At 39.8% G+C, this 26,789-nt stretch overlaps 1 protein-coding gene across 2 annotated transcripts; it reads left to right on the top strand.

The window, feature by feature from the left end:
- Positions 1 to 8,777: 8,777 nt before the first annotated feature.
- LOC111819666 (zinc finger protein 782-like) lies at positions 8,778 to 18,338 on the top strand. 2 transcript variants are annotated; one of them, XR_002823248.1, is made up of 3 exons: positions 8,778 to 8,815; positions 10,109 to 10,167; positions 12,812 to 13,210. XR_002823248.1 is itself a non-coding variant. In XM_023727176.1 (3 exons), the coding sequence occupies exons 1-3, from the start codon at positions 10,153 to 10,155 to the stop codon at positions 16,853 to 16,855; spliced, it is 585 nt and encodes a 194-aa protein (XP_023582944.1). In that variant the 5' UTR covers positions 10,092 to 10,152; the 3' UTR covers positions 16,856 to 18,338. The 2 variants fall into 2 exon arrangements, 1 of the variants encoding a protein (XP_023582944.1); XM_023727176.1 differs by lacking the exon at positions 8,778 to 8,815 and adding an exon at positions 16,413 to 18,338 and having other exon boundaries at positions 10,092 to 10,167; positions 12,812 to 12,938.
- The last annotated feature ends 8,451 nt before the right edge of the window (positions 18,339 to 26,789 follow it).

The raw sequence follows: 26,789 nt of genomic DNA, 5'->3' as shown, positions 1-26,789 counted from the left end.
AGATGAGACAATAGGAAGCAGCCGCAGGATTGAGAGAGAGCAAAAAGCCAGAACGTCTGCTTATATACAGATGCGGGCCACACCCCCAAGGAGACTCCCTTTCATTTGATTGGTTACTCACAGTATATTCAATCATGGGAGTGATTACATTAAAACATGGAGAATCATGGCCCAGTCAAGCTGACACACAATCTTAACCATCACAGCATCCAGCAACAGCAAGTTTTTCTGTTCGTTTTGAAAGGCTATTACTTGCATGCTACTGAACCCTTGTTGACACCGAACTTGACATCACTCAGGTATTGGCGATGCCCACGTGCTCGGAAATCCCGATCATGTCCTGGTTAGTGTGGGGAGGAGGGGGTCCAGACACCCACTCTGGATGAGCCCCACAATAGAGCATTGTTAAATGGCAACAGTACATTCAAGACTGAAGACATTTAGGGCCCCAGGAAGTGTCCAGTTTCCACAAGTTGCGCCTTTGTTTACAGTATCTTTGTTCAGGAACAAACAGCCTGGCCATCCTGTGACCAGAACGTGTAACGTCTTGTGGTCATTACCCCCAGCTTGATGGCGTCAAGGGAAAAACATATCCTCCCCTGCTGGTATCTTAGATTAGATCTTGCCAGCATGCAATTATATATATAATTATATACCTTCCCACTAAGGCACCAGGGGAAGGGGCCTGCTTCCCGCAGGGTACATTCTTTCAGTACAGCTTTAGTGTAAAGGTCACGCAGGCAGTGAGAGTAAAACTGCTTTCTGCAGCTACTGCAAACCTTAACCCCAGAACATGATTTTCACAAGAAGTGAACTAAAACTTTATTTACACTCACCTCAAACTAAACATGATCTTAGGTGCCCAGAAGTCTGTTTTTCTTCATTTGAATTCTGTCCCTTTGTCTAATTGTCAAAAACACGTCTGAAATAGCCATGCATAATGTCAGCAGGACATTATTTTTACACCCACCTTTGCACTAGGATATGTTACACCATGAGATATTTTTATTTTTTTCCCCTTAAACAGGAGCACTCAAAAATGCCACCTCTTTCTTTGTTTAAAATATTTATACTCAGACACATGGATTTTTTTTTTTCCAATTTGAAAGATAGGGTCATTTTTTATAATTATGTAATACTGCTCATTAAGAAAAATATGCATCTTTATAAATAAAATACAAATAGTTAAGAAAATGTCCCCTGAAATCCCATTTTCCTGAATAATATCCAACATTAACATTTTAGTGACCCTTTTTCATGCATCTCTTTCTACCTGTAAATAAAATGATAAGATTTTATATAAGTGAGATCATGTAATAGGACTTGTATTTATCATGTACGCATTTATTAAAAATCTTTTTTCTTTGCTTTATTTACCTCTCCCTTCCCCCTCCACTGTTCCCCCATATACACACACTTTCTCCACATTCCTATTCTCACAAATATAAATAGGGAAGGGCTTAGGGTGATTTTTAAAAGAAAAGACGAGTTGTATTATACGACTTTGGAGTCCCTGGAAACCATTAAGTACTTGGTTCCTATCTGAAAGGCTGGCGATTCGAACTCACCCAGAGGCACCTCTGAAGAAAGGCTGGTAATCTGCTTCTGAAACGACACAGCCATGAAAATCCTAAAACACTTCTCCTCAGACACACGGGGTTGCTGTGAGTTGGAATCATCTCGATGGCAACTGGTTGGTTTTTGGTTATTATACTGTGTACTTCGCTGTTTCAAAGCCTGCCTTTCTCTCAGCCTTAGGAGTAGGAAAGAACAAATCTGTGTTCAGCATTCCCCAAAGCCTGGGGACCAGGATGCTCCTTGCCTCAGGGTTCTCTGTTGCTGGTTACTAGCAGGCCTCCCGCACATAGAGAATCTGCTGCACCGGCACTTATTAAAGGTGACCAAATTAGATCAGGATTTCTTAACCTAAAGTTTATGCGTGGACCTCAGGTGGCTGAGTCTCCTGAGTTTACCATTCACAGACCTTTGCTGAGAGATTTAGTTCAGTAAGAAGAAAACTGAACCCAGAAAGAATGCAAGAACCAATGATAAATTGTGGGGATTGCAGCTACTGTCACAAAACAATTTGTGCATAAATTTTTGAATAAAAAACTAATTTGTGCTGTAAATTTTCAACTGAAACAATAAAATTTTAAAGAAAAGCTGATGAACAAAGAAGTTGTAAACATGCTGGTAAATCTGAATGTCTTAGTTACTTAGTGCTGCTATAACAGAAATACCATAAGTGAATGGCTTTAACAAAGAGAAATTCAGTCTCTCACAGTCTAGGCGGCTAAAAGTCCAAATTCAGGGTGCCAGCTCCAGGGGAAGGCTTTTTCTCTGTCGGCTCTTGGGGAAGGTCCTTGTCATCAATCTTCCCCGGTCGAATAGCTTCTCAGCACAGGGACCCCAGGTCCAAAGGATGTACTACTATTCTGGCTCTTGTTTCTTGGTGGTATGATGTCCCCCTGTCTCTCTGCTTGCTTCTCTCTTTTATATCTTAAAAGAGATTGATTTAAGACACAAACTAATCTTGTAGATTGAGTCCTCTCTCATTAACATAACTGCCTTTAATCCTGCCTCATTAACATCATAGAGGTAGGATTTACAACACAGGAAAATAACATCAGATCACAAAATGGTGGACAATCGCACAATACTGGGAATCATGGCCTAGCCAAGTTGACACACATTTTGAGGGTGGACACAACTCAATCCATAACACTGAGTAAATGTTCACTGAAAGTAGTTTAAATAATGACTGATTTGGGAGAGGGCTAGAAATAAGATGAAATGAATATACCAGATAAAAGGTAGGCGGAATTACGGTTAAAGTGTTACAAAGTCCTTGTTCTAGGAAAGGATAGAGATATTAACTTTATACCTTGTTGAGTATGCCTGTTAAAAATTGAAGGGTACCACTAAAAAAATAGAATATGTCACACATCACTAGAGAAAAATAAAAGGGAATAAAGAGAACTATAAATCTAATGGAGCCTTAGTGGCACAGTGGTTAAGCGTTCAGCTGTTAACCGAAAGGGTAGCCATTCGAATCCACCAGCCGCTCCTTAGAAACTCTATGGGACAGCTCTACGCTGTCCTGTAGGGTCACTATGAGTTGGAATCAACTTGTCGGCAAAGGTATAAATATAACAGAAAACAGGAAAGGAAAACTAAAGCAAAAAAGAAAAGGCATGGCAAATAGAAAGCAGAAATAAGATGGCAAGAGTATGTGAAAGTATACCTCTAATTACAATAAATGCAAATAGATGACCAACTCACCTATCCTGAGGAATAATAATGCTGTGTTATATTTAGTTTTTTTAAATCTGTCAGAAGCACTTTAATTTCTTTATGACTCCCACTGCAAAAGATATTCAGCTCCCCCGCCAAATCAAAAGATCTTCTGGCTTTATATATCTTTGTGGAGAAAGGAAGGAGAAAAGGAGATAAATTGGTGATATTATTAAATTATGTCATGAACTAATATTATCTCTTGCAAAAAAATACATTTCTTCAAGTAATTTTTTTCAAGTCTAGAAATTAATTACAGCTAGTAGGACAATAAATGTATTTAATCAGTTATCATTCTTTTCTGTTGGACAGAGAAAAAAACTAATTTAGTCTAATTTTGAGCAAGGCCTTTCATAGCACCACAGCAGTACAAAGAATGTTTAAGGTCCAAGGTGGCTATTTCTTTTGAGTCAAGGTTCTCTCTCTTTTTTTTTTTTTTTTAATCAAGAGTGAGGAGAAAATTTTTATTCCTCCTCCTTTTCTCTTAGCAAAAGAGAGCCCTAAACATCCACACTTTTCAAAACAGAGACTATCAGATTGGTTTTTTAAATCTAGATATAAGCTGCATGCAAGAACATTAAAGCAAAACCATACAGAAAGGCTGAATAAAGGAATGGAACAAGATTCATTAAGCAAATAATAGGGAGCTGATGAAGCAGTTGCTACATTGTCTGGAAGTGACACACACTACTTCTGCTCATATTTTGCAGCCAAACAAATTAGGTGTTGTTGTTGTTGTTAGGTGCCATCAAGTCGGTTTCCACTCACAGTGACCCTGTGTACAACAGAATGAAACAATGCCCAGACCTGTGCCATCCTCACAATCATTGCTATGTTTGAGCCCATTGTTGCAGCCAATGTGTCAATCCATCTCACTGAGGGTCTTCCTCTTTTTCTCCAACCCTCTACTTTGCCAAGCATGATGTCCTTCTTCAGGCACTGGTCCCTCCTGATAACATGTCCAAAGTACGTGAGACAAAGTCTCGCCATCGGCCCTTCTAAGGAGCATTCTGGCTGTACTTCTTCCAAGACAAATTCGTCTGTTCTTCTAGCAGTCCATGGAATATTCAATATTCTTTACCAACACCATAATTCAAAGGCATCAATTCTTCTTTGATCTTCCTTATTCATTATCCAGCTTTCACATGCATATGAAACAATTAAAAATACCATGGCTTAAGTCAGGCTCATCTTAGTCCTCAAAGTGACATCTTTGTTTTTTAACATTTAAAGAAGTCTTTTGCAGCAGATTTGCCCAATACAATATGTCGTTTGATTTCCTGACTGCTGCTTCCACGGGCTTTAGTTGTGGATCCAAGTAAAATGACAAGGAAAATTGACAACTTCAGTCTTTTCTCTGTTTATCATGATGTTGCTTATTGTTCCAGTTGTGAGGATTTTTGTTTTCTTTATGTTGAGGTGTAATCCATACCGAAGCCTGTTGTTTTTTACTTTCATCAATAAGTGCTTCAAGTCCTCTTCACTTTCAGCAAGCAAGGTTGTGTCATCTGCATATTGCAGGTTGTCAGTGAGTCTTCCCCCAATCCTGATGCTGCATTCTTCTTCATATAGTCCAGTTTCTCGGATTATTTGTTCAGCATACAGATTAAATATGGTGAAAGGATGAAACCCTAACCCACACCTTTTCTGATTTTAAACTACGCAGTATCCCCTCGTTCTGTTTGACTGCCTCTTGGACTATGTACTGGTTCCACGTGAGAACAATTAAGTGTTCTGGAATTTCCATTCTTCTCAATGTTATCCATAATTTGTTATGAGCCACACAATCGAATGTCTTTGCATAGTCAATAAAACACGGGTAAACATCTTTCTGGTGTTCTCTGCTTTTAGCCAAGATTCATCTGATGTCAGCAATGATATCCCTCATTCCATATCCTCTTCTGAACCCAGCTTGAATTTCTGGCAGATCCCTGTCAATGTACTGCTGCAACCATTTTTGAATTATCTTCAGCAAAATTTTACTTGCATGTGATATTAATGATATTGTTTGATAATCTCTGCATTCTGTTGGATCAGATTTCTTTGGAATGGGCATAAATATGGATCTCTTCCAGTCGGTTGGCCAGGTAGCTGTCTTCCAAATTTCTTGGCATAGACGAATGAGTGCTTCTATAATTGCATCCATTTATTGAAACATCTCAATTGGTATTCCATCAATTTTTGGAGTCTTGTTTTTCACCAATGCCTTCAGTGCAGCCTGGACTTCTTCCTTCAGTATCATCAGTTCTTGATCACATGGTATCTCCTGAAAATGGTTGAATGTCGACCAGTTCTTTTAGGTACAGTGACTCTGTGCATTCCATCTTCTTTTGATGCTTCCTGTGTCATTTAATATTTTCACCATGGACTCCTTCAAAATTACAATTCGAGTCTTGAATTTTTTCTTCACTTCTTTCAACTTGAGAAATGCTGAGCGTATTCTTCCCTTTTGCTTTTCTATCTCTAGGTCTTTGCACATTTCATTATAATACTTTACTTTGTCTTCTTGAGCCGCCCTTTGAAATCTTTACCCCTAATTTCCAAGGGGTGAAAGGTGCAATCCTATCATGTGCTAGGAAGAAAAGGGAATCCAGAATATTTATGAATAATGCTAGTGACTACCAGAGTTTACAAACTGAACAATAGGAAAACAGTTAAAACTTTTTTGATAAATCCATGTGCAGGACATGATACAACTCTAATAGTATTAAGTGGGATTTGTCCTTTAGTCCAGGATAGAGACTAGGATCAACAGGTGAGGCCTCAAGTACCTCACATTGCAAAAAGAGCCACAAATAGTTGGGGGCCAGACAAACTCTCTGCTTCCAGGACTTATTAAAAGGTGACCAAACCGGCTCTTTATCCTCAATCATCTTCTCAGACTTGCTACGCTAATCCCTCCTCCCCCTCCCGCCCCATTTAACTAGTATATTCCATGAGTCATGAATCAGCCTCGAGGAAGGCAGATTTCTCTCCAAAAATCAAATGAAAAGGATTCCAAGAGATTCCCTCATGGAGATTGGCAAGAGGGGTTGGAAGCCTGTATCTCTATCCTTTGTGCCTACTGTTGGGGAGAACTGGAGAGAAACAGCAAGGGTGATGGAGGGGTGGCCAAGTGGACCCCATATTAGGTGTACTAGCTAGGGGTTAGGAGCCCTGGTGGCACAGTGATTAAGTGCTCAGCTGCTAACCAAAAGGTCAATGGTTCAAACCCACCAGCTACTCTGTGGGAGAAAGATGTGGCTGTCTCCTTCTGTAAAGATTACAGCCTTGGAAACCCTATGGGGCAGTTCCACCCTGTCCAATAGGGTCGCTATGAGTCGGAACCTACTTGACGGCAACATGTTTATCTGGGGGTTGGGGCAAACCAAGGGTATTGGAAGAGGTCACTGGGGTGGAGCTCCCCATCAGGGAACAGTGCAGGAGGGAAGGCCTCACATACTGGCCGCTTGTCACCCTACAAGAAAGCCTGCCCCATAGGTGCCTGTGCAGGTCAGTGTGAGCTAGTGTGGTGGTGACATTCATTCCAGAGGTCAAATGAGAAACATTTGTCCCTCTCCCATTTCCTAGCTCCCAACCTTGCTGGGGAATTTATAATTAAAAATAAAACTTGCTCCCAACCTAGAAGACCTCTGCACAAAGGCAGAAGAGAAAGAAACAGTATTATTATTGAATAAGCATTAAACCAGAATGTAATGCATTGCAGGCAATTCGATAAAGAGGTTGTAAAGACAAAGGAATCTGACCCTTTTTGTAGCCAAGATGATGCAAAACTCAGTCCATAACTGTTTTAAGATAAATGATAATTAGTCCTCAAGTAGGATTTAAAAGCCTCATTTCTTACATGTTTTTATTAGTTGCCCTCATAGATTCCAACAAGTATCTTAAATTTATTAACTGGGGTAGCCACTTGTGTTTGTGTTAATTGCCTTTATCCAGAAGATAAAATAAACTTTTCATATCTTCAAGACAGGAGATAGGTTTGTAACTTGGAGCAAGGTGCCCTTAGAATTTATACTCCCACAGACCCACAGAAACTGGGAAACGGAGGTGCTATCTTTACTGATGATTACATTTCAAAGGGATGGCTCCCAGGTCCTTGAGGAAAAATTTCTGTGTTGTAAATCTTGCAAGGAGCTTGTTTAGCCTTTTAAAAGGATTTATATACTTTTCAAAAGAGGCAGAGAACGAATTTACAAGTTTTCTAAAGTAAATGCTCTATGAAAAAAGGGAGGGGGGAGTGCCTTTTCCTTTTTGTACCAGGAAAAATTACATAGAAGGAGAGAGGGAGAAGAGAAGAAAGGAAGGGAAGGGAGAAGAGGAGAGAGAGAGGGGGAGAGAGGAGAGGAGAGAGAAGAGAGAAAGTAGGGAGAGAGGAGGGGGGAGAGAAGAGAGGACTGGAGAGAGAGGAGAGAGGAGACAGGGGAGCGAAGAGAGGAGAGAGAGAGGGAGGAGAGGAGAGAGAGAGGGAGGGAGGAGAGAGAAAGGGGAGAGGAGAGGAGAGAGAGAGGGAGGAGAAAGGGGATAGACGAGAGGAGCGGGGAAGGAGGAGAGAGGGAGAGAGGAGGGGGGAGAGAAGAGAGAGAAGGGGAGAAGGGAGGGGAGGGGAGTAGGGAGGGGAAAGGGGAAGGGAGGGGAGAGGAGAGGAGAGAAAGGGGGGAGAGGAGAGGAGAGAAAGAGGGGGGAGAGGAGAGAGGGGAGGGGAGAAGAAAGAGGAGAGGGGAGGAGAGGACAGCCCTGATGGTGTGACGGTTAAGCGCTGGAAAGGTCTGCGGTTGCAACCCACCAGCTGCTCGGGGAGAAAGATCCGGCGATCTGCTCCCTTAAAGATTTCAGCCTAGTAAACCCTATGGGGGCAGTTCTACCATGTCATATAGGGTTGCTGAGTCGGAAATGGACTCTACATAGCACAACTCTATGTGTGTGTGTATATGTATGTATATATACATATCAACCAAAAACCCGTTGCTGTAAAGTCGATGCCGACTCATGGCGACCCTATAGAACAGAGTAGAATTGCCCCCCATAGGTTTTCCAAAAAGTGGCTGGATTGGAACTGCCGACCTTTTGGTTAGCAGCCGAGCTCTTAATCACTGCACCACCATACATATATGGAGTCAAACTCATAAGTGCGAATGGGTGAAGTCAAAGAATGGGCTCCACCCCACCGGACTCAGAGCTTCTAGGTGAAGCGTCAGCTTCTACACCTGAAAGAGAGGGAGGCCCTCAGAACTTCTATTATAGAATCCTAAAAACTAAAATTTTTTTTTACAAAGTGATTTTCCTATCACTTGGCAAGGCAAAAACAGGAATTCCCATATCGTGAAGCTAAAGTATAAAGGTCCTAGAAAGCACTTGCTCGCAGACTAGGCAGCATACACACGGCGCCTTCGGCAGCTGAGCCTGAGGGTAGTGAGGCCCCCACGCCGCGGGGTCTTGTGGGAGGTGCCACGGGGCTCTCTCCGCGCAGGCGCAGTGCTGTCGCGGCGGCGGGCTGGGCCCGGGTCCCGCTGCCCAGGAGGTGAGTCTGGGCCGCTATGTGCGCAGCCGGCAGCTGTTTGCATCAGGACTGCAGCTCGGAGGGGCACCCGGGGTCAGCTGGAAGATGGAGATCAGAGGGCCAGAGTAGGGGTGGGACTGAGGGACTTGAACCCCAAATCCAGGCCCCTGTGAGCCGTGGTCCCAAGAAGTGTGGCGACCGCGATTTAGTTGTGAAGGATCGAAATCTTTCCAGGTTCTCTAAAGCAGTCATTTCATCCGACCCTGCTCACCTCAGACAGGAGCATTAGTAGTATCTGCTGCCTGAATGGCTCCAGGATCCCTGCTTGCCACACACACCCGCCTTGGCTCAGCAGTCCTGTGCTCCGCTGCTCGGGGCTGTGAGCGTCCCCTGGTCGGGACCACGATCCCAGGATAACGGCAGCGTATCACCCCTCACAGAGCAATGTGTGCGGGGTGCTTCCACCCTTTGGGGCCCCAGGTCTTCCCTCAAATGTGTTTGGTCGCCTGGCTTGCAGTCAGGGTGTGCAGAGTTCCTTTGCTTGAACCTCCTCCAGGAGGTGCTTAGTGTAACCTGGAGCCGGGATGCGTTTCCGACTGTGGCAGTCCTGCTGGGGGGCGGCGGGGGTGGGTGTAGAGATTTGGGGTCCAGAAGAAAAATGTCAGCCAAAGAAAAGCTGTCCCAGAACCCCAGGACTTTGCTGCACAGAAATAAGCTAAGCTCTTAAGAATGAAGGCTGCAGCGCCGCAGGCAGCCAGCCGGAACCTATCTTGAGAGGACACACCTGTGATCTAGGCCCCCTGCCAAGGCTGAGCCAAGGCTGAAGTCTGCAGGAGAAAGGGGTTCTGGAGGTGCTGCGACTGCAGAGTTTATTTAGCAAGGCTTGGGTGAAGTGACCGCTTTCAGGTAACAGGGAGGGGTCATGGAGGTTTTGACTCAGAAGAGAGGGGACAGTCATATAAAATGGTGAACAATCTGTAGCAGGGGCGGATTAATCAGTAAGCAAGGTACGCAGGACTTGCTTGTGCTTACTTATCTGTAGTGCACAATTTCACCTGTTTTTTAACCACATCAAAGATGGGGTGAAACCCATGTGAAATTGTCCACTACAGATGAGTTAGTAAGCACAAGTAAGCCCGTGCATACCTTGCTTACTGGTTAGTCCGCCCCTGTTTAGTAGTGTGGAAAAGAGGAGACTTTACATGACATGGTGGTTGAGGGAATGGTTCAGGTGAAATAGCAGCATTTGTCCCAGCTGGCTGCTCTGGGAGCTGCAAGTCAGGCCTGGTCTCTCATGGCTCCTTTCTCCTTCAGCTCTGCCTCCTTAACACCCTGACCTTGCCCAAGAGGAGGAAGAAATGACCAGTTTCCAGGTGAGATGTAATTTTTGTTTTTCCTCAGTCCAGAGTGTGTCTACTCATGAGAAAAGAGATAACAATTTCCTTTCTTCCTTAGGAAAAGAGAAGGAAACCCAACATTGATGGAGCACTGACTGTGTGCTAGAAACATTTAACATTGACTTTTCTTTTAATACTCAAAACAACTGCGAGAAGTGGATATTATTCCCATTTTTATAGATGTGGCAACAGGCTTAGTAAGGTTAAAACTTGTCAAGGTCACCAAACTGTCAAATGGTGGAGCCAGGATTCATGTCTAGGTCTCTTGCCTCTGCTGTTCATGCTGTCAGTGGACAAGTCTTCCCATCCAGGGACTGAGCCTAAATTATGCACATCTAGAGGACTGGGCCTTATCTGTGAAATGAAGGACTCTGAAGGGAATGCTGTCTCCTTGCCTGATGCCCTCCTTTAGGTTTGGTCTCTTCTCCATCTAACATGTCACTCATTCATTCGTCCACTTAGCTGAGGCTACTCTGTGCTTAGTTTTAAGAGCAAAACAAACAAAAAATTAGATAAAATTCTTACCTCAGAGTGTGTGGTTTCCGTGAGGGAGATATTATATACACGTATGAAATAGTGATTACTGTCTCACGTATATAGGTCCTTCGGTGGCACAAGCGGTTTGTGCTCGACTGCTAACTGAAAGGTTAGCAGTTTGAATCTACCCAGTGGCACCGCAGAAGAAAGGTCTGCCGATCTACTTTCTTAAGAAAACTATGGAATGCAGTTCTTCTCTAATACACGTAGGGTCACCATGAGTCAGAATTGCCTGGACAGTAATGGGTTCTATCTCATGTATACATTAAACAAAATGCAAGAAAGTCACACTTAAGTGCCAGTTTGAGGAATGTAGTTAGTGATATCAGTTCTACAGGAGGGGAAAAATCAGTGTGAACTGGAGTGATTAAGGAGACTTCTTGAAGGAAGTGAGATTTCATTTCTTAAAGAGAAGATTTGATATGTGATTAACTTCCATACCTCCTTCAAGTCTTTACTTTTCGTTGTTGATAGTTGCTTTATGGCCTAGTTTGTGATTAGATTTATGTTTCCTACGTGCTTGAGGAGAATGTATATTCTCTAATGGTAGGTGCTGGCTTCTGTGTGTATCCGTGAGATCTGACTTGTTCAAATTTTCTGTATCTTTGCTGATTTAGTTTTGTTTGCTTGACCCATCAATAATTGAGAAAATGTGTGGAATCTCTTTGAGTGATAGATATGTCTCTTTGAGTGATAGATAGTTTTGGTCTATAGTCCTTACTTTTTGCTTTATGTAATTTGAGGTGTTCTATGAGGTGCAGTGATTAAGCGCTCGGCTGCTAACCGGAAGATCCACAGTTCAAACCCACTAGCTGCTCCGCAAGAGAAAGATATGACAGTCGGCTTCTGTAAAGATTACAGCCTTGGAAACCCTATGGGGCAGTTCATCTCTGCCCTGTAGGGTTGCTCTGAGTCAGAATCAAGTTGACGGCAGTGGGGTTTTTTTTTTTAATTAGTGGTCCCTAGGTGGTACAAACGTTTGGGCTCAATTACTAACCTAAAGATCAACAGTTCGAATCCACCCAGTGGTGCCACAGATGAAAGTCTTGGTGATTTTCTATAAATATTACAGGCAAGAAAGCCCTCAATGGCACAGGTACTATGTATCAGTTACTGTGCTTAACACTTGATGTTCATCTAATAGGTAATTGGGTCTGGAGCTCTAGGTCTGGCTTGAGGCCTCAGCTGCCAATGTATGTTTGAGAGTTTACAGCATTCAGATGGCTTTTGAAACTTTCAAAATAGATGAGATCATACAGGGAGATGAGTAGAGTGAAAAGAGGGCCTGGGATCCAACCCAGGAAACCTCAGCAATGGTGAGTTGAATAGAGAAGGAAATTGACAATGATCAGAGAGGTAGGAGGAGAATCAGGTGATAGGTGATTATGGTCTCCAGTCCCTGGGAGGAGAGAGTTTTGAGGAGGCCCATGTGTGTGGTCAACAATACCAAATAATGCCAAGAAGTCAAGTATGAAAAGGATTGAAAACTTTCCATTGGATATATGAGCAGGGAAGTCATTAGTTATCTTAATGAGGATGAATTTCTAGAATTATAATTGTTGGATCAAAGGATATAGTTGATAAATACTATCAAATTGCCGTCCAGAAATGTTTGTACCAATTTGTACTCCTTCCAGTAATACACAAGAGTACCTGTTTCCTCACACCTCACCAGTATTAAGTCTTCTTTCTCTTTGTCAAATGGATAGGAGAACATATCTCATTGTTATCTAAATGCCCATTTCTTTGATAATTTGAGAGGCAGGATATCTTTTCGTGTGTTTATTTACTATGTTTTTCTTCTAGGAATTACTCATTCAGGTTATTTTTTATTTTCCTCTTGTTCGACTGAAGAATTTTGTCTTTTTCTTACTGATTTTTAAGAGCTTTTCATATTATTAATGAGTCTCTGCATAAGATATGTGTATCTTTCTTAATTTTTTATTGTGCTTTTAATTGTGCTTATGGTTTGGGGCAGAACTCTGAAGTCCCTGTTATTCTGTTGACCATTTTCAGTGTTGCCATGTATGTTGATGTAGATGGTTGTTCACTGAAGACAAATTTCTGCTCTTTGGTGTTTTAGGAATCTGTTACATTCAAGGATGTAGCCATGGACTTCACTGAGGAGGAGTGGGAGCAACTAGGCCCTGCGCAAAGGGCCCTATACAGAGAGGTGATGCTGGAGATCTATGGTAACCTGGTCTTAGTGGGTAAGGACAACTATTTTTTGGAGAATTTTGGTTCCCTGGGTTAGCTGTGGGCTCTTAAAGTGTTAAACTAAACTAGGGCTTGAAATTCAAATATCACAGTTTCCAAATCACCACTGAAGAGAAGAAAGAGAAATGTTATTATTACCTAAGTAAAAACCAGAGTATCCTTCCTCTATTTGTGTTTTATTTTTATTAGAAAAATATTAAAACAAAGTATATTGTACTAAAGTCTATTTTTTTTTACTGTTTCCTATTTATATTTAAATATAAACAGCCAGAGAATACATGAGCTCACTCATACATATTTATTATGTATTTATTTATGTATTTATCTGTTCGTTTTATAAAAACGAGTCCTGTGGTATACAAAAGTGTCCAGGCATGGACCAGTAATTTGAAATTTGCCTCCGAAAATGTAAGGCGCCAAGAGACCAAAGAAAGAGGTGAGGAATTCCAGTGTGGTGGTGGAGGAGTTTCATTTGGGAGACTTACAGAAGAGATCAAGTCCTGGGCGGCAGCAGGACTAAAGCAGATCTCTGTGCCCCACAGTGGGAGGGCAGAGGGTTTATAGCAGCAGTGGACAATAGTGGCTACGTGCCAGAGCCTTACGTAAGGATGACTTACCAAACTGTAGTGAACTAGTGGACCACATGAGGGCACTCATGTTTGGCCTAGCAAATCCTGTTTCCCCTTCAGTCTACCCCTCAAGGTGAGCTCTTACAATCTGGCATGTCCCCCCATCTCCTGCTATAGTACAAGAGACCACGTTCCCTCCCCTCTGGGAACAGATATAGAAGTGGGGTTGGCCAGGTTCTATATGGTACCCACGCATGTGCAAGAGACAGAGAAAGTTACTGCATACCCAGAATTTTATGGTTTTAGTTTTCACATTTAAGTCCTTGATCCATTTTGAATTGGTTTTTGTGTATGGTGTGAGGCATAGATTCATTCTTCTACATGTGGAGGTTCAGGTTTCCCAGAACGGTTTATTGAAGGGACTCTTCCTTCACCATTGGGTGTACTTTGCACCCTTGTAAAAAATCAGTTGACCATGGGTGTATGGATTTATTTCTGTACTTTCAATTCTTTTCCATTAGTCTATATGTCTGTTATTATACCAGTGCCAGGCTGTTTTAATTACTATTGTTTATAGTATGTTTTGAAATCAGAAAGTGTGAATCATCTTATTTTATTTTTCTTCTTCAAGATTGCTTTAGCTATTTGTGGTCCCTTGCCCTTCCATATAAATTTAAGGACTGACTTTTCCATTTCTGTAAAGAAGGCTGTTGGGATTTTTTTGGAGATTGCATTGAATTTATAGATTGCTTTCAGATAGTATTGACATCTTAACTATATTAAGCCTTCCAATGCATGAACACAAAATGTCCTTCCATTTACTTAGGTCTTCTTTAATTTGTTTTAGTAATGTTTTATAATTTTCTGTATACAAGTCTTTGTCCTTCCTGGTTAAATTTACTCCTAGCGGATTTATTCTTTTAGATGCCATTGTAGGTGGTAATGTTTCCTTAATTTCATTTTCAGCTTGCTCATTACTGCCGTATAGAAACCCAAATGATTTTTGCGTGTTGAACTTGTATACCACCACCTTCGTGAATTCATTTATTATTGCCTGGTATATTTTTGTCTCTTTCAAAGTGGATATAACTAGATATTTTAAAAAATCTAATCTTAGACTCTAAGACTCAGAGGGGAAGTTAGCTCTTCACATTTACTGTGATAATTGATATGCTTGGTCTGATTACTGACGTCTTATTTTATGCACATGCTGCTTAATTTCTTGACTCTTTCCTCCTCTTATTAATAAAAAACCAAAACCAAACCCATTGCCATTGAGTCGATTCCAACTCATGGCAACCCCGTGTGTTACAGAGTAGAACTGCTCCGTAGAGTTTTTTTTTTTTTTGGCTTTAATCTTTATGGAAGCAGATCGCCAGGACTTTTCTTCCACAGTGCCACTGGCAGTTCGAACTGACAACCTTCAGGTTAGTAGTCGAGTATAAACCATTTGCATCACCCAAGGGATTTCCTCTTAGTATTAGGCAGTTCTAAATGATTTCTTATTTATCTCCTCAGTATCGTTGTTGTTGTTAGGTGCCATCAAGTCATTTCCGACTCACAGTGACCCAGTGTACAACAGAATGAAGCACTGTCCAGCCCTACATCATCCTTGCAATCATTGCTGTGTTTGACACCATTGTTGCAGCCACTGTGTCAGTCCATCTCGTTGAGGGTCGTCTTCTTTTTCTCTGAACTTTTACCAAGCATGATGTCCTTCTCCAGGGACTGATCCCTCCTGATAACATGTCCAGAGTACTTCTTCCAAGACATATTTGTTCTGGCAGTCCATGGTATATTCAGTATTCTTCACCAACACCGTAATTCAAAGGCATCAGTTCTTTGGTCTTCCTTATTCATCGTCCAACTTTGGCATGCATATGAGGTGACTGAAAACACCATGGCTTGGGTTAGGCACACCTTAGTCTTCAAAGTGGTATCTTTGCTTTTTAACACTTTAAAGAGGTCTTTTGCAGCAGATATGCCCAATGCAATACGTCATTTGATTTCTTGGCTGTATTTCCATGAGCACTGATTGTGGATCCAAGTAAAATGAGATCCTTGACAACTTCAGTATTTTCACTGTTTATCATGATGTAGTTATTGGTCCAGTTGTGAGGATTTTTGTTTTCTTTATGTTGAGGTGTAATCCATATCGAAGGCTGTAGTCTTTGATCTTCATCGGTAAGTGCTTCAAGCCCTCTTCGCTTACAGCAAGCAAGGTTGTATCATCTGCATATTGTGGGTGGTTAATGAGTCTTCCTCCAATCCCAATGCTGCGTTCTTCTTCATAATATATTTGCTCAGCATACAGACTGAATAAGTATGGTGAAAGGATACAACCCTTACGTACACCTTTCCTTATTTTAAACCATGCAGTATCCCCTTGTTCTGTTCAAACAACTGCCTCTTGGTCTATGTACAGGTTCTGCATGAGCTCAATTAAGTGTTCTACAATTCCCGTTCTCAGCAATGTTATCCATAATTTGTTATGATCCACACTGTTTAATGCCTTTGTGTAGTCAATAAAACACAGCAGTCCTACTGAGGGGAAATATTTTCAATCTGAAGAATCAAATTCTTTTTCAGATTGGGTACATTTGCAGTATTTCTTCTCTGTTTGTTCTCTCCTGGATCCCTTATATGCATATAAGATCTTCTTGACTGATCCTTCATGTATTAATATTTTCTCATAATTTCACTTTTTAATCCTTTTCCTCTGGGTTTGGTAGAGTTCTTCAAGTTTGTCTTTTAATCAACTAATACAGTTTTCCATATTCTCCAGTCTGATATTCTATTTTTGTTTACAACCTCCATTGAGATTTTTTAATTTGACAGTCATATTTTTCATCATCAAAAACATTTGCCTATTTTCCAAGCATCCCCTTTTCCACACAGGAAGGAAACTTTATGACTGTGCTGAGTGTGGTAAGAGCTTCAGTCGGAGCACAGATCTTCGCTATCACCAGAGAATTCACACAGGAGAGAAACCTTTTGTATGTGATACCTGTGGCAAGGGCTTCAGTTATAACACAAACCTTCGTGTCCATCAGAGAGTTCATACAGGAGAGAAGCCTTTTCAGTGTGAGGAGTGTGGCAAGGGATTCAAACAGAGCTCCAATCTTCGCATTCACCAGAGAGTCCACACAGGAGAAAAACCTTTTGTGTGTGATACATGTGGCAAAAGCTTCAGTTGTAACACAAATCTCCGCGTTCATCAGAGAGTCCATACAGGAGAGAAACCTTTTAAGTGTAAAGAGTGTGGAAAAGGCTTCCATCAGAGCTCTAATCTTCGCATTCACCGAAGAGTCCACACTGGAGAGAAAACTCTACAAATGTGAGAAGTGTGGTAAAGGCTTTAGTAAGAGCATATACCTTCAAGTGCATCACAGAGTTCACACAAGAGAAACTGTTTAAATGGGAAGTATGTAGCAAGCGCTTCAGTTAAACCACAAACCTTTATATTCATCAGAAAGTCCACACAGGAGAGAAACCTTTACTTTTGAAGAGTGTGGTGAGGACTTCAATCGGAGCTGCAACCTTCACGTTTTCCAGAGTGTGAAACTGGAGAAAAACTCTACAAATGTGATGTGTGTGATAAGGGCTTCAGTCAGAGCATAGGCTTTGAGTTCATCAAAGGGTGGTAAGGGCTTCATAAAGAGCACTAAGCAAGTCTACTCAGGAGAGGAATGTTACAAATGGAGTGTGATAAGAGTCTCACTTGAAACACAGACCTTCCATATCATCAGAATCCACAGACAAGAAAAAACATTCAAATGCAATACATGTCGTAAGGGCTCCAGTTATAACGAGTCTTCAGGTTCATCAGAGGTGGGCTCAAGTCTTTGCATCCATCAGATTCCACATGGAAGAAAAACCCTGCAGGTGTGCAGAGTGTGGTAAGAACTTCAGCTGGAGCACAAATCTCTTCCTTCACCAGAGAGTCTGTGTCTCCACTAGACTCTGAGCTCCAGGAGAGTACACTACTTAGGCTTTGCTCACTATTGTATCTTCAGCTCCTAAGGTAGTACCTGGCACAGAGTAGCCGCTCAGCAAATACTTGTTGAATGAGAATCCATGTGGGAGAGGTCCCCTATTCATATTACATGTGTGGTAGTGGCTTCAGAGTCTACACATTGAAACCTTTTAAGAATATGTGGTGAAAATTCCATCAGATTACAGTTTTCATCTTCAGGAGAGAAAGCCTGTTAACTTGATAAGTATACCAGTGGACTTAATCAGAGAGAAATAGTCATATTATTAAATCAGTATAGTAAATTTAAAATTACGTATCTTTAACATAAGACAATCCACGGGAGGAAGCCAAAAAGCTGGGTCAAACGTAAGAAACATTCTAGTCAAAACTCCTACATTAAAACATATATCTAATTGCTATTCAGGGAGAAAAAAATCCTGTGAATGCTTTAAATGAAATTATGTGTCTGACTCTGGACCCAGTACCTTTGCATAAGGTTGGCTCAGCCAGAATCTGGTAGCAGTAGGTATTCTTTTGTTTTATATTTCATCTCAAAGAGGCGTATGTTGGCCTCAACCAATGAGTTATCCAGGACCAGTGACTAACAGGGTCTTTCTTCTGGAGAAGACACCCCTTACCTTGCAAGGTGCCCATGGCCCTAATCTGCCTCCTTACCCATCATGTCACCAGGCTGTTGGATGCCTCTCACCATGGATTATAGAAATCATCAGATAAGGCATCTTCAGGAAAGATGTCTGCAGAAGAGATAGCTAAAGGAAGGGGCTGGGTCGGGGTATAAGGAAGGGGATTAGAAGAGAGGAAAGCAAATCTGAAAGGATGGGGAATGGCTAGAAGGAGAGGAAAAGAACAGTGCCTGGGAGGTGGGTGGTAGGTTAAGGAGAAGGTGAAAAGCTGAGAGGCTTCTCCAAAATCTCCAGCGACTGTGCTGACTACCAGTACAGGATTCTCCCTGTAGGTCCGTGCTGACCAGAATGTTGTCTGTAGTGAATGGAGATGGACCCTATTGACATCAGGGCCAATTGGAAGCAGACATGAAAGAGCTGCTTTGAGGGGCCTTGGAAAGTAACCCCAGCACCACCATTTCCCCAGGTGGACCAAATCAGGTAGGCCCATTATCCCTTCAGTGGAAGGAAGGGTCATATATGAAGGCAATAATAAGGTGGATCCCCTTCAGCAGTCATAAATTAATCAGAACAGAGCCTGGGGGAAGAAGGAAGACCTGGGGTAGCAGAGGTAAGGAAGATGTCAGTGACCCAGTCTCAGCACTAAATCTGAGCAAGGAAGAGAAAAAATTTGTCAACATTTCTCCCGAATCCTTCACCAGAGAACAATATGTGGATCCCATCCCCCCAGAGCACCTGCTTCTGGGGAAAGAATATCCAAGATTGGAGAGGTGGTTGGGCTTTTTAGGAGGACTATTCTGCTCAATGGCAACAGGTTTGGTTTCTTCGGTATGCCGGTTGAAGTTTCTGGGGACCATTGGCCCCAGTTTGGAAAAGGGGTCAGTATCCTGAGAACTACAGTGGTGACTGGTACATGGGAGGCACACAAATATCTTTGAATGAAGGTATTAATTAAATTCTCACAACTCTTACGTTTTATATTATTTTCTTCTTCCTCTGTTTGCCCTCTCTGAATCTCCTGTTTCTCTTTACTTTTAAATTTGAAGAAAAAATAACATTTTAAGTATAAAATATTTCAGACATACAGAAAAGTTCAGAAAATATAACAAATGACTTTTTTCCTATCATTAATATAAAGTAGATTTTAAAAATCTTGCCATATTAGTTTCAGATATTCTTTGTTAAGAAACAAAATACAACAGATACAGCTAAAGCCTTATGCCCCATCGTTTCTCTTCACTCTCTGTTCCGAGGTAACCTTTATGCTCAAGTTTCTGTTATTCCTGTGTATGTTTTTATATTTTTCTTATGTGTATGTCTGTAGTATTTTTAAAATTTTACATAGATTATATTGTATTGTATATTTTTGCAATTTGCTTTCTTTACTGCATTACGTTTTTTAGATTTTTATGCTGATATGTTATCATTGTTGTTAGTTGCTGTTGAGTCGGCTGCTGCTCGTGGGGACTCTATGTATAACAGAATGAAATGTTGCCCAGTCCTGTGCCATGTTCATGATCGTTGGTATGTTTGAGTCCATTGCTGCGACTATTGTGTCAATCCAGCTGATATGTTGGAACTAGTTAACTTCTTTCTTGTTCTATGTTATCAATTATATATTCTTTTCAATAGATTATTTGTATATCCCTATGCCAGTAACATACTTTTTGACTGTTATAGCTTTATGGAAATTGTCTTGGCTGTTTTAAACCCTTTATTCTTTCATATAAATTTTAGGATCAGTTTGTCAAATTCCTTGAAGAAAACCTGTTGGGGTTTTGTTTTTTTGGAATTACTTGAGTTTTTGTTGTTTGTTTCTTTTTCTCCTTTCTTCCATTGGAATATGTTTCCTTTATTCTCCTTTTACTTTCCCCTACAAGATTAGAAGTTAAATTTTCTCTTCTTATGTTTTATGTTAACATGCATAACTTAGCAAAGTCTATATTATGCCTCTCTTTGACAATATGAAGTAGAATAGTTTTAACTCTATTTCTCTTCCTCCCATGTTGCATGTTCTTATAACACGTATTGTTACTTTGTATAGTGTAACATCATATTTTTAATACACTCCCAGTTTCTCATTATTATTATTGTTTTAAGTAGCCAATCCAAATTTGGATTAACGTGCACTTTTACCAATTTCTTACCACTGGTTCTTGTATTTTTTCCTTCTGAGTTCAAGTTCCTCAGCCTTCCAGAGCAAAGGCAACTTGTGTAGTTGTTAAAAGCACCAACTTTGTAACCAGACTACCTGGGTTTGAGATCCAGATCTGTTGATCTAAAGCTGTGTGACCCTGAGCAGTTTACTTAATTTCCTTATGCCTCAATTTCCCCATCTATAAAACAGGAATGATGATACTATCTACTTCATGGGGTTGTAGAATGATTAAAATAGTGCCTGGCACATACTAAGCCTTATAAAAGTATTTGTTATGTAAATAAAATAAATTAATCAGTAGTTTTTCAGTACGAGTGTCTGAGAGTAATAAATTCTTTATCTTTATTTCTCCCTCACTCTTGAATTTTAGGATATAGCTGGTAATAGAATTCTAAATTGACATTTAGTTTTCCTCAGCAATTCGTTAACCTTTAGTGCTACGATTGAAAAATCTGTTATTAGCCTAGTTGTTGTTCTCTTTGAGGCAGTCTTTCTTTTCTCTCTGGTTGCTTTTAAGATGACCTCTTTGTCTTTAGTGTTCTGCCATTTCACTACAATGTATTTAGGTGTAGGTTTATTTATATTTTTTCTAATCAGAACACGTTGTGATTTTACATTTTATTTTTATTTTTTTTAATTTTTAACATCTTTATTATGTCTTTCTCCTTCCTTTAGGTTTTTTTTTTCCTAGTTTCTTGAGTTGCATGGTTAGAGTTTATTTATTTTTTAGCCTTTCTTGTTTTCTAATTATTTAAGTTTCCTCTGAGTAATTTGGTAACATTTTTTCCAGAATACATTTTGGCAATATGTATAAAAGTCTTTAAAATGTTTATACCATTTGACTTAGAAATTTCACATTTAAAAATCTATGTTAAGGAAATAATCAAATGAATTAAAGTGATTCACATTTAAAAGGTATTCCTTACCATGTTATTTACAAAATTTTTTAAAAGAGAAAATTATAATAATAGAGATTTTTTCTAAATTGTAATACTATGTATCTATATGATACAACATTCTCTAGCAAGAAGAATGATGTTTTCAGATAAATTAATGACTTAGGAAAATGTACATAATCTAGCAGATATAAAGACGTGTACATAGAGGAAAAACTATTTTATACTTTTCAGGATTTTGTAAGCGATCTCTTAATGTTTCCCTATTTCTATTTACAATATAGGGATATTGGTTACAAAATAATACATGCCCTTTGTAAAATATCAAAGTGTTATGAAGCAAAAGCAAGTGTATCTGATTTAGTGTGGAATGTCAACTCAGTGGGGTATATAAGATCATGAGATGGTTTTAGCTTGTCTAGTCACTGCCTTTAACCATATTCTGTTGAGTTCCCCCTAAATAAATGAATGCATGAATAAATATTGGGTGGGAAAGAGATATCCTCAAGTAGGGCTTTAGGACAGAGAGAGACTTTTCCTCTCACCAGAAAAGGCTCAGTTCCCCGAGAAAGAATACAAATAGGGTAAAAGATTACAAACTGGTGAAGATGTTTGCAACTCATATCACAGACAAAGGGATTCATCTCCCTGTTTATCAGAGCTCGTAGAAATCAAGAAGAAAAAGCACAAAACAATGAATGAGCTATTCAGAGATGAAGAAATACAAATGACCCTTAAATATATGAAAAGATGCTCAACTTTGCTCTTAATATGAGAAATGCAAATCAAAACCATGCTGAGATGCCATTTCCCACTAGCATATTAGTAAAATATCAAAAAGTTTGAAAACTCATTGTTAGTGAGGGTGTAGGGAAACATTGCTGTTGGGAGCGCCAAACAGAACAACTCCTATGGAGAGGAATTTGACAATACTACCAAAACTGTAGATACATTTATCTTTTGATCGAGATAGCCCATTTCTGAGATTCTATCTCACATATACCTGAACATGTACTTTAAAAATATTTGGCATTGTTTCCAACACTAAAAGATGGAAAACAACACAAATGCCCATTAATAAGGGACTGGTTTGGTAAATTGTGATACATTTACACCGTGGAATACTATGCAGCTATAATAAAGAGTAAGAAGAAATTTCTTATTGAAATGGAAAGATCTTCAAGATATATTATTAAATGAAAAGTGTTAGGGGAAGAACAATGTGTGTGTGTATAATATGAATATATATAATATATAAAAAAACATTTTGTATAAGAAGGAGAATGAGACTATATACACATATTTGCTTATATTTGTACAGTGTCACCCTGGAAGGATAAACAAGGAACTAATAAAATGGTTTCTGGGGGATTAGGGGTGGGAGGAAGGCTTCTCCGTGTACTTTTTGCTTTTTTACTTTTCAACATAGTTTTGATTGTTGCATGATTTGAATGCGCCAGTGCCTTTTCATTGACATTATAATATGGGCTTTCCTTATCATTTTATGCGATGAATTATTTTTAATAAAATATTTGTATTTAATTTTTGCATCTATAGGTTAGTCTGGTTTTATTTTTTGTGCTATTTTAATCAGGGTTTGGTGTTATGGTTATGCAGTCTCCAAAGCGTAGTAATCCATTTAAATAAACTAGAAAAAGGAGTACAAAACAAACCCAAATCAGAAGCAGAAGGAAGGAAATAATAAAGATAAAATCAGACATTAATGACCTTGAAAATAGAAAAACAATAGAGAAAATCCATGAAACCAAAAGATGGTTCTTCAGAAAAATGAATAAAGTTGAGAAACCTTTAGCCAAGCTGAGTAAGAAAATAAAGAGGGAAGACACAAATTACCAGCATAAGGAATGAATGAGGGAACACCACTACTCTCCCCATAGACATTGAAAGGATAATAAAGAAATACTATCAACACTTCTGTACACATATATGCAACAACTTTTAGGTGAAATGGGTCAATTCCTTGAAAAGACATAAGTTACCAAGACTAATTCAAGAAGAAATAAAGTGAGTAGTGCTATATCTATTAAAGAAATCTAATTCATAACTAAAAACCTTCCAAACAAAACTCTGGGCCCAGATTATTTTGCTGGTCAATTCTACCAAACATTTAAGGAAGAAATTACACCAATTCTTCACAATCTCTTCCAGAAAATGGAAAAGGGGATAACACTTCCCAGCTCATTTTATGAGGCCAGCGTTGCCCTCACATAGAAACTAGACAAAGACAGTATAAGAAAATACAACTACAGACTAATATCCCGCATGATGATAGATGCAAAACTCCTCAAAAAAATATTAGCAAATCAAATCCAGTAGTATATAAAAAGATAATACATCACAAGCAAGTTAGGTTTATCCCAGGAATACAAGGCTGGTCGAACACTTGAAAATCAATCAGCATAATTCACCACATTAATATACTTAACATAGAGCCCTGGTAGTGCAGTGGTTAAGAGCTTGGCCGCTGACCAAAAAGTAGGCAGTTCGAATTCACCAGCTGCTCCTTGGAAAACCTATAGGGCAGCTCTATTCTGCCCTATAGGGTTGCTGTGAATTAGAGCCAACTAGATGGCACATAACAATACACTTGTGGTGGTTAAGATTGTGTGTCAACTTGACTGGGCCACGATTCTTAGTGTTTATATGTGATCACCCCCATGATGGGATCTGCTGTGAGTAGCCAATCAGCTGCAAGGAAGTTTCCTTGGGCATGTGGCCTGCATCCAAATGTAAGTGGATGTTCTGGCTTTTGCCCTCTCCAGATCCTGCAGCTGCCTCCTGTTTGTCTGACCTCCGGTTCTTGGCACTTGAGCTAGCAGCTTATGTGCTGATCTTGGGATTCGTTGATCTTCACAGCTGGTGAACAAGAGCCCTGCTCTCTGACCTGCTGATCTTGGGTTCGCCAGCCCCTGTGGCTATGTGAATCAGAAGAAGCCTCTATCCTGATCCACAGACTTGGGACGTTCCAGCCTCTATAATCACATGAACTGTTTCCTTGATATAAATCTCTCTGTATATACTTATATACTTTACTGGTTTTGCTTCTCTAGAGAACTCAGCCTACTACAGCACTTAATAAGAAAAACAATGTGATCATATCAGTAGATGCAGAAAAAGCATTTAACAATGGGCAAGTTCATAATAAAAGCAAGCTAGAAATAGAAGGAAATTTCTTCAATCTGGTAAACCAAATCAAAACCACACCCATTGCTGTTGGGTCAATTACAACTCATAGCAACCCTATAGGACAGAGTAAAACTGCCCCATGGAGGATTAAAACTGCTGACCTTCTGGTTAGCGCCAAGCTCTTAATCACTACACCACTAGGGCTCCTCAGTATGGTAAAGGCATCTACAAAAAATCTGTAGCTGACATCATGCATAATAGTGAGAAATGGAAAGCTTTCCTCCTAAGATTGGAAATTAAGGATGTCTACTATCATTACTCATATTCAATGTCACACTGGCAGTCTTAGCAAATGCAATAAGTCTAGAGAAAAACCCAAGGCCTTGTATAAAATCCTATGTGAGTGAAGCCCCAAAGTCTTCGGGCTGCAAAGATTACTTTGGGACCCAGAAAAATCTTGAAGGAAGAGTAATGGGGTTTGGGGGGAACTTCTGCCAGAGAACTTGTTCAGAGAAGCTCCAAGGTCAAGTGTTGTCTGACATTATAGAGAAGAACTCTCCATTACCTAATGGCTAAGTAACCTAATGCAACTCTATGTATATAGGTATAAGAACATTTATAATTGGAAACATCATATGTCATGAATAGGCACCAAAGAAGTAACAGAGAAGAGAAATTTTAAATTTTTAATAGCTGTGGCAAAATCCTTTATAAGAGCTCAGACTTAACGAATATAAAACAATTCACAGAGAAGAAAAATAATATATGTGTTATGACTCGGATATCGCTGAACCCTTTAGCATGTAGCTTTAAATTTAGACATTCCACAAAGGAGAGAAACCCTTTGAGTGTGGTAAGGGCTTTAGCTGGAGTCTGGGTCTTTGAATTTATCAGTCAGTTCACACAGAGGAGAACCCTGTATATGTGAAGAGTGTGGTAATATCTTCAGTAGAATTCATCATGGAGTTCACATGGTAGAACGGCCTTAATGTGTTGAGTGAGTTATGGGTATCAACAAATATGAAAATATTTGCAATCATGAACCTGTCCATGCAGGAGAGAAATTCAATAAATAAGGTAAACATGGTAAGAGTTACTGTAGACTTCTAGACTATGGCCCTGTGACACCCTTCTGACTTGCAACTTCAGTGATTCCCAGAAACCACCTTCCAGCCAAGCAATAGACAGGCCTATAAAATAAACAGTAACACCCAAAAAGAACGTACTCCACAGAAGAAACAATTATATGAGACCAAAAGAGCAACATTTGCCCAAAAGTAAAGATGAGAAGGCAGGAGGGGGTAGGAAAACCAGATGGAAGGAAACGGAATCCCAGGGCAGAAATGGGGAGAGTGTTGACACAGTGTGGGGATTGCAACCAATGTCATGAAACACTTTGTGTACAATTTGTTGAATGGGATACTAATTTGCTCTGTAAACTTTCAATAAAACACAATAAAATATTTAAATAAAAAAAAAAAAGAGTTACTGTAGAGCTGAGGTCTTCCAGTTCATCAGAGTTCACCGAGAGAAACCCTCTCTATGTGATGAATGTAGTAAGGGCTTCCCTAGGCGCTCCATTCTTCTTCATTATACCCTCCATTTGGGAGAAGAACCATATAGATATGGTATGTGGAGTCAGAATTTTTCTTGGAATGTAAAACTAGGCATTCATGAAAGAGTCCCTCCACACAGGAGAGAGATCCCAAAATGTAAGGAGTGTGATAAGGGCTTTACTCAGACTTCAAAACTTCACATTCATCAGAGAATGCACACAAAAGAAAATGGCTATTAATAAGATAATTGTGATAGGGACTTCAGTCAGAAAGGAAGTGTTCGCCTTTAACAGAATCTACACAGAAGAGAAATCCTATACTATAAATAATCAGTGTGATAATAAGGATTGTCAAAAGTCTAAGTTATGGAATACATGAAAAAAGCCTACTATATATGTGACAGTTAAATGTGGGGAAAAAAATTTTAACCAGAACATTAAAACCCATAACAAAATTATACCTAGGAAATAAATCATACCAACAGTCTAAATGATATTAAATGAAAATAATATTTGTCAAGTATTTTTTTATTGTGGTGAAAATATACACACCAAAACATTCACCAATACATCAACTTCCACATTTACAATGACTATTATGTGACTTCCACATAACTCAATGACTTTGATTATATTTTTCATGTTGTGCCACCATGATCAATGGCAATGGGTTTGGTTTTTTTTCCCCCAAAATACTCCACCACCATTAACATAAACTGAATGCACCCCAAGCAAAAACTCTCCCTTCCCCCTTCCTCCCACTCCTGATAACCATTAATGATTTTTGATTTCTATATATTTGCTTATTTCATATAAGTGAGATCATACAGTATTTGTCCTTTTGTGGCTGACTTATTTTGCTCAGCATAGTGTTTTCAAGGTTCATCCATATGGTGGCA

The sequence above is a fragment of the Trichechus manatus genome, unplaced genomic scaffold, assembly GCF_000243295.1.
Source record: "Trichechus manatus latirostris isolate Lorelei unplaced genomic scaffold, TriManLat1.0 scaffold00015, whole genome shotgun sequence".
NCBI classification, from domain to species: Eukaryota; Metazoa; Chordata; class Mammalia; order Sirenia; family Trichechidae; genus Trichechus; species Trichechus manatus.
This window is presented reverse-complemented; position numbering and strand designations above follow the sequence as displayed.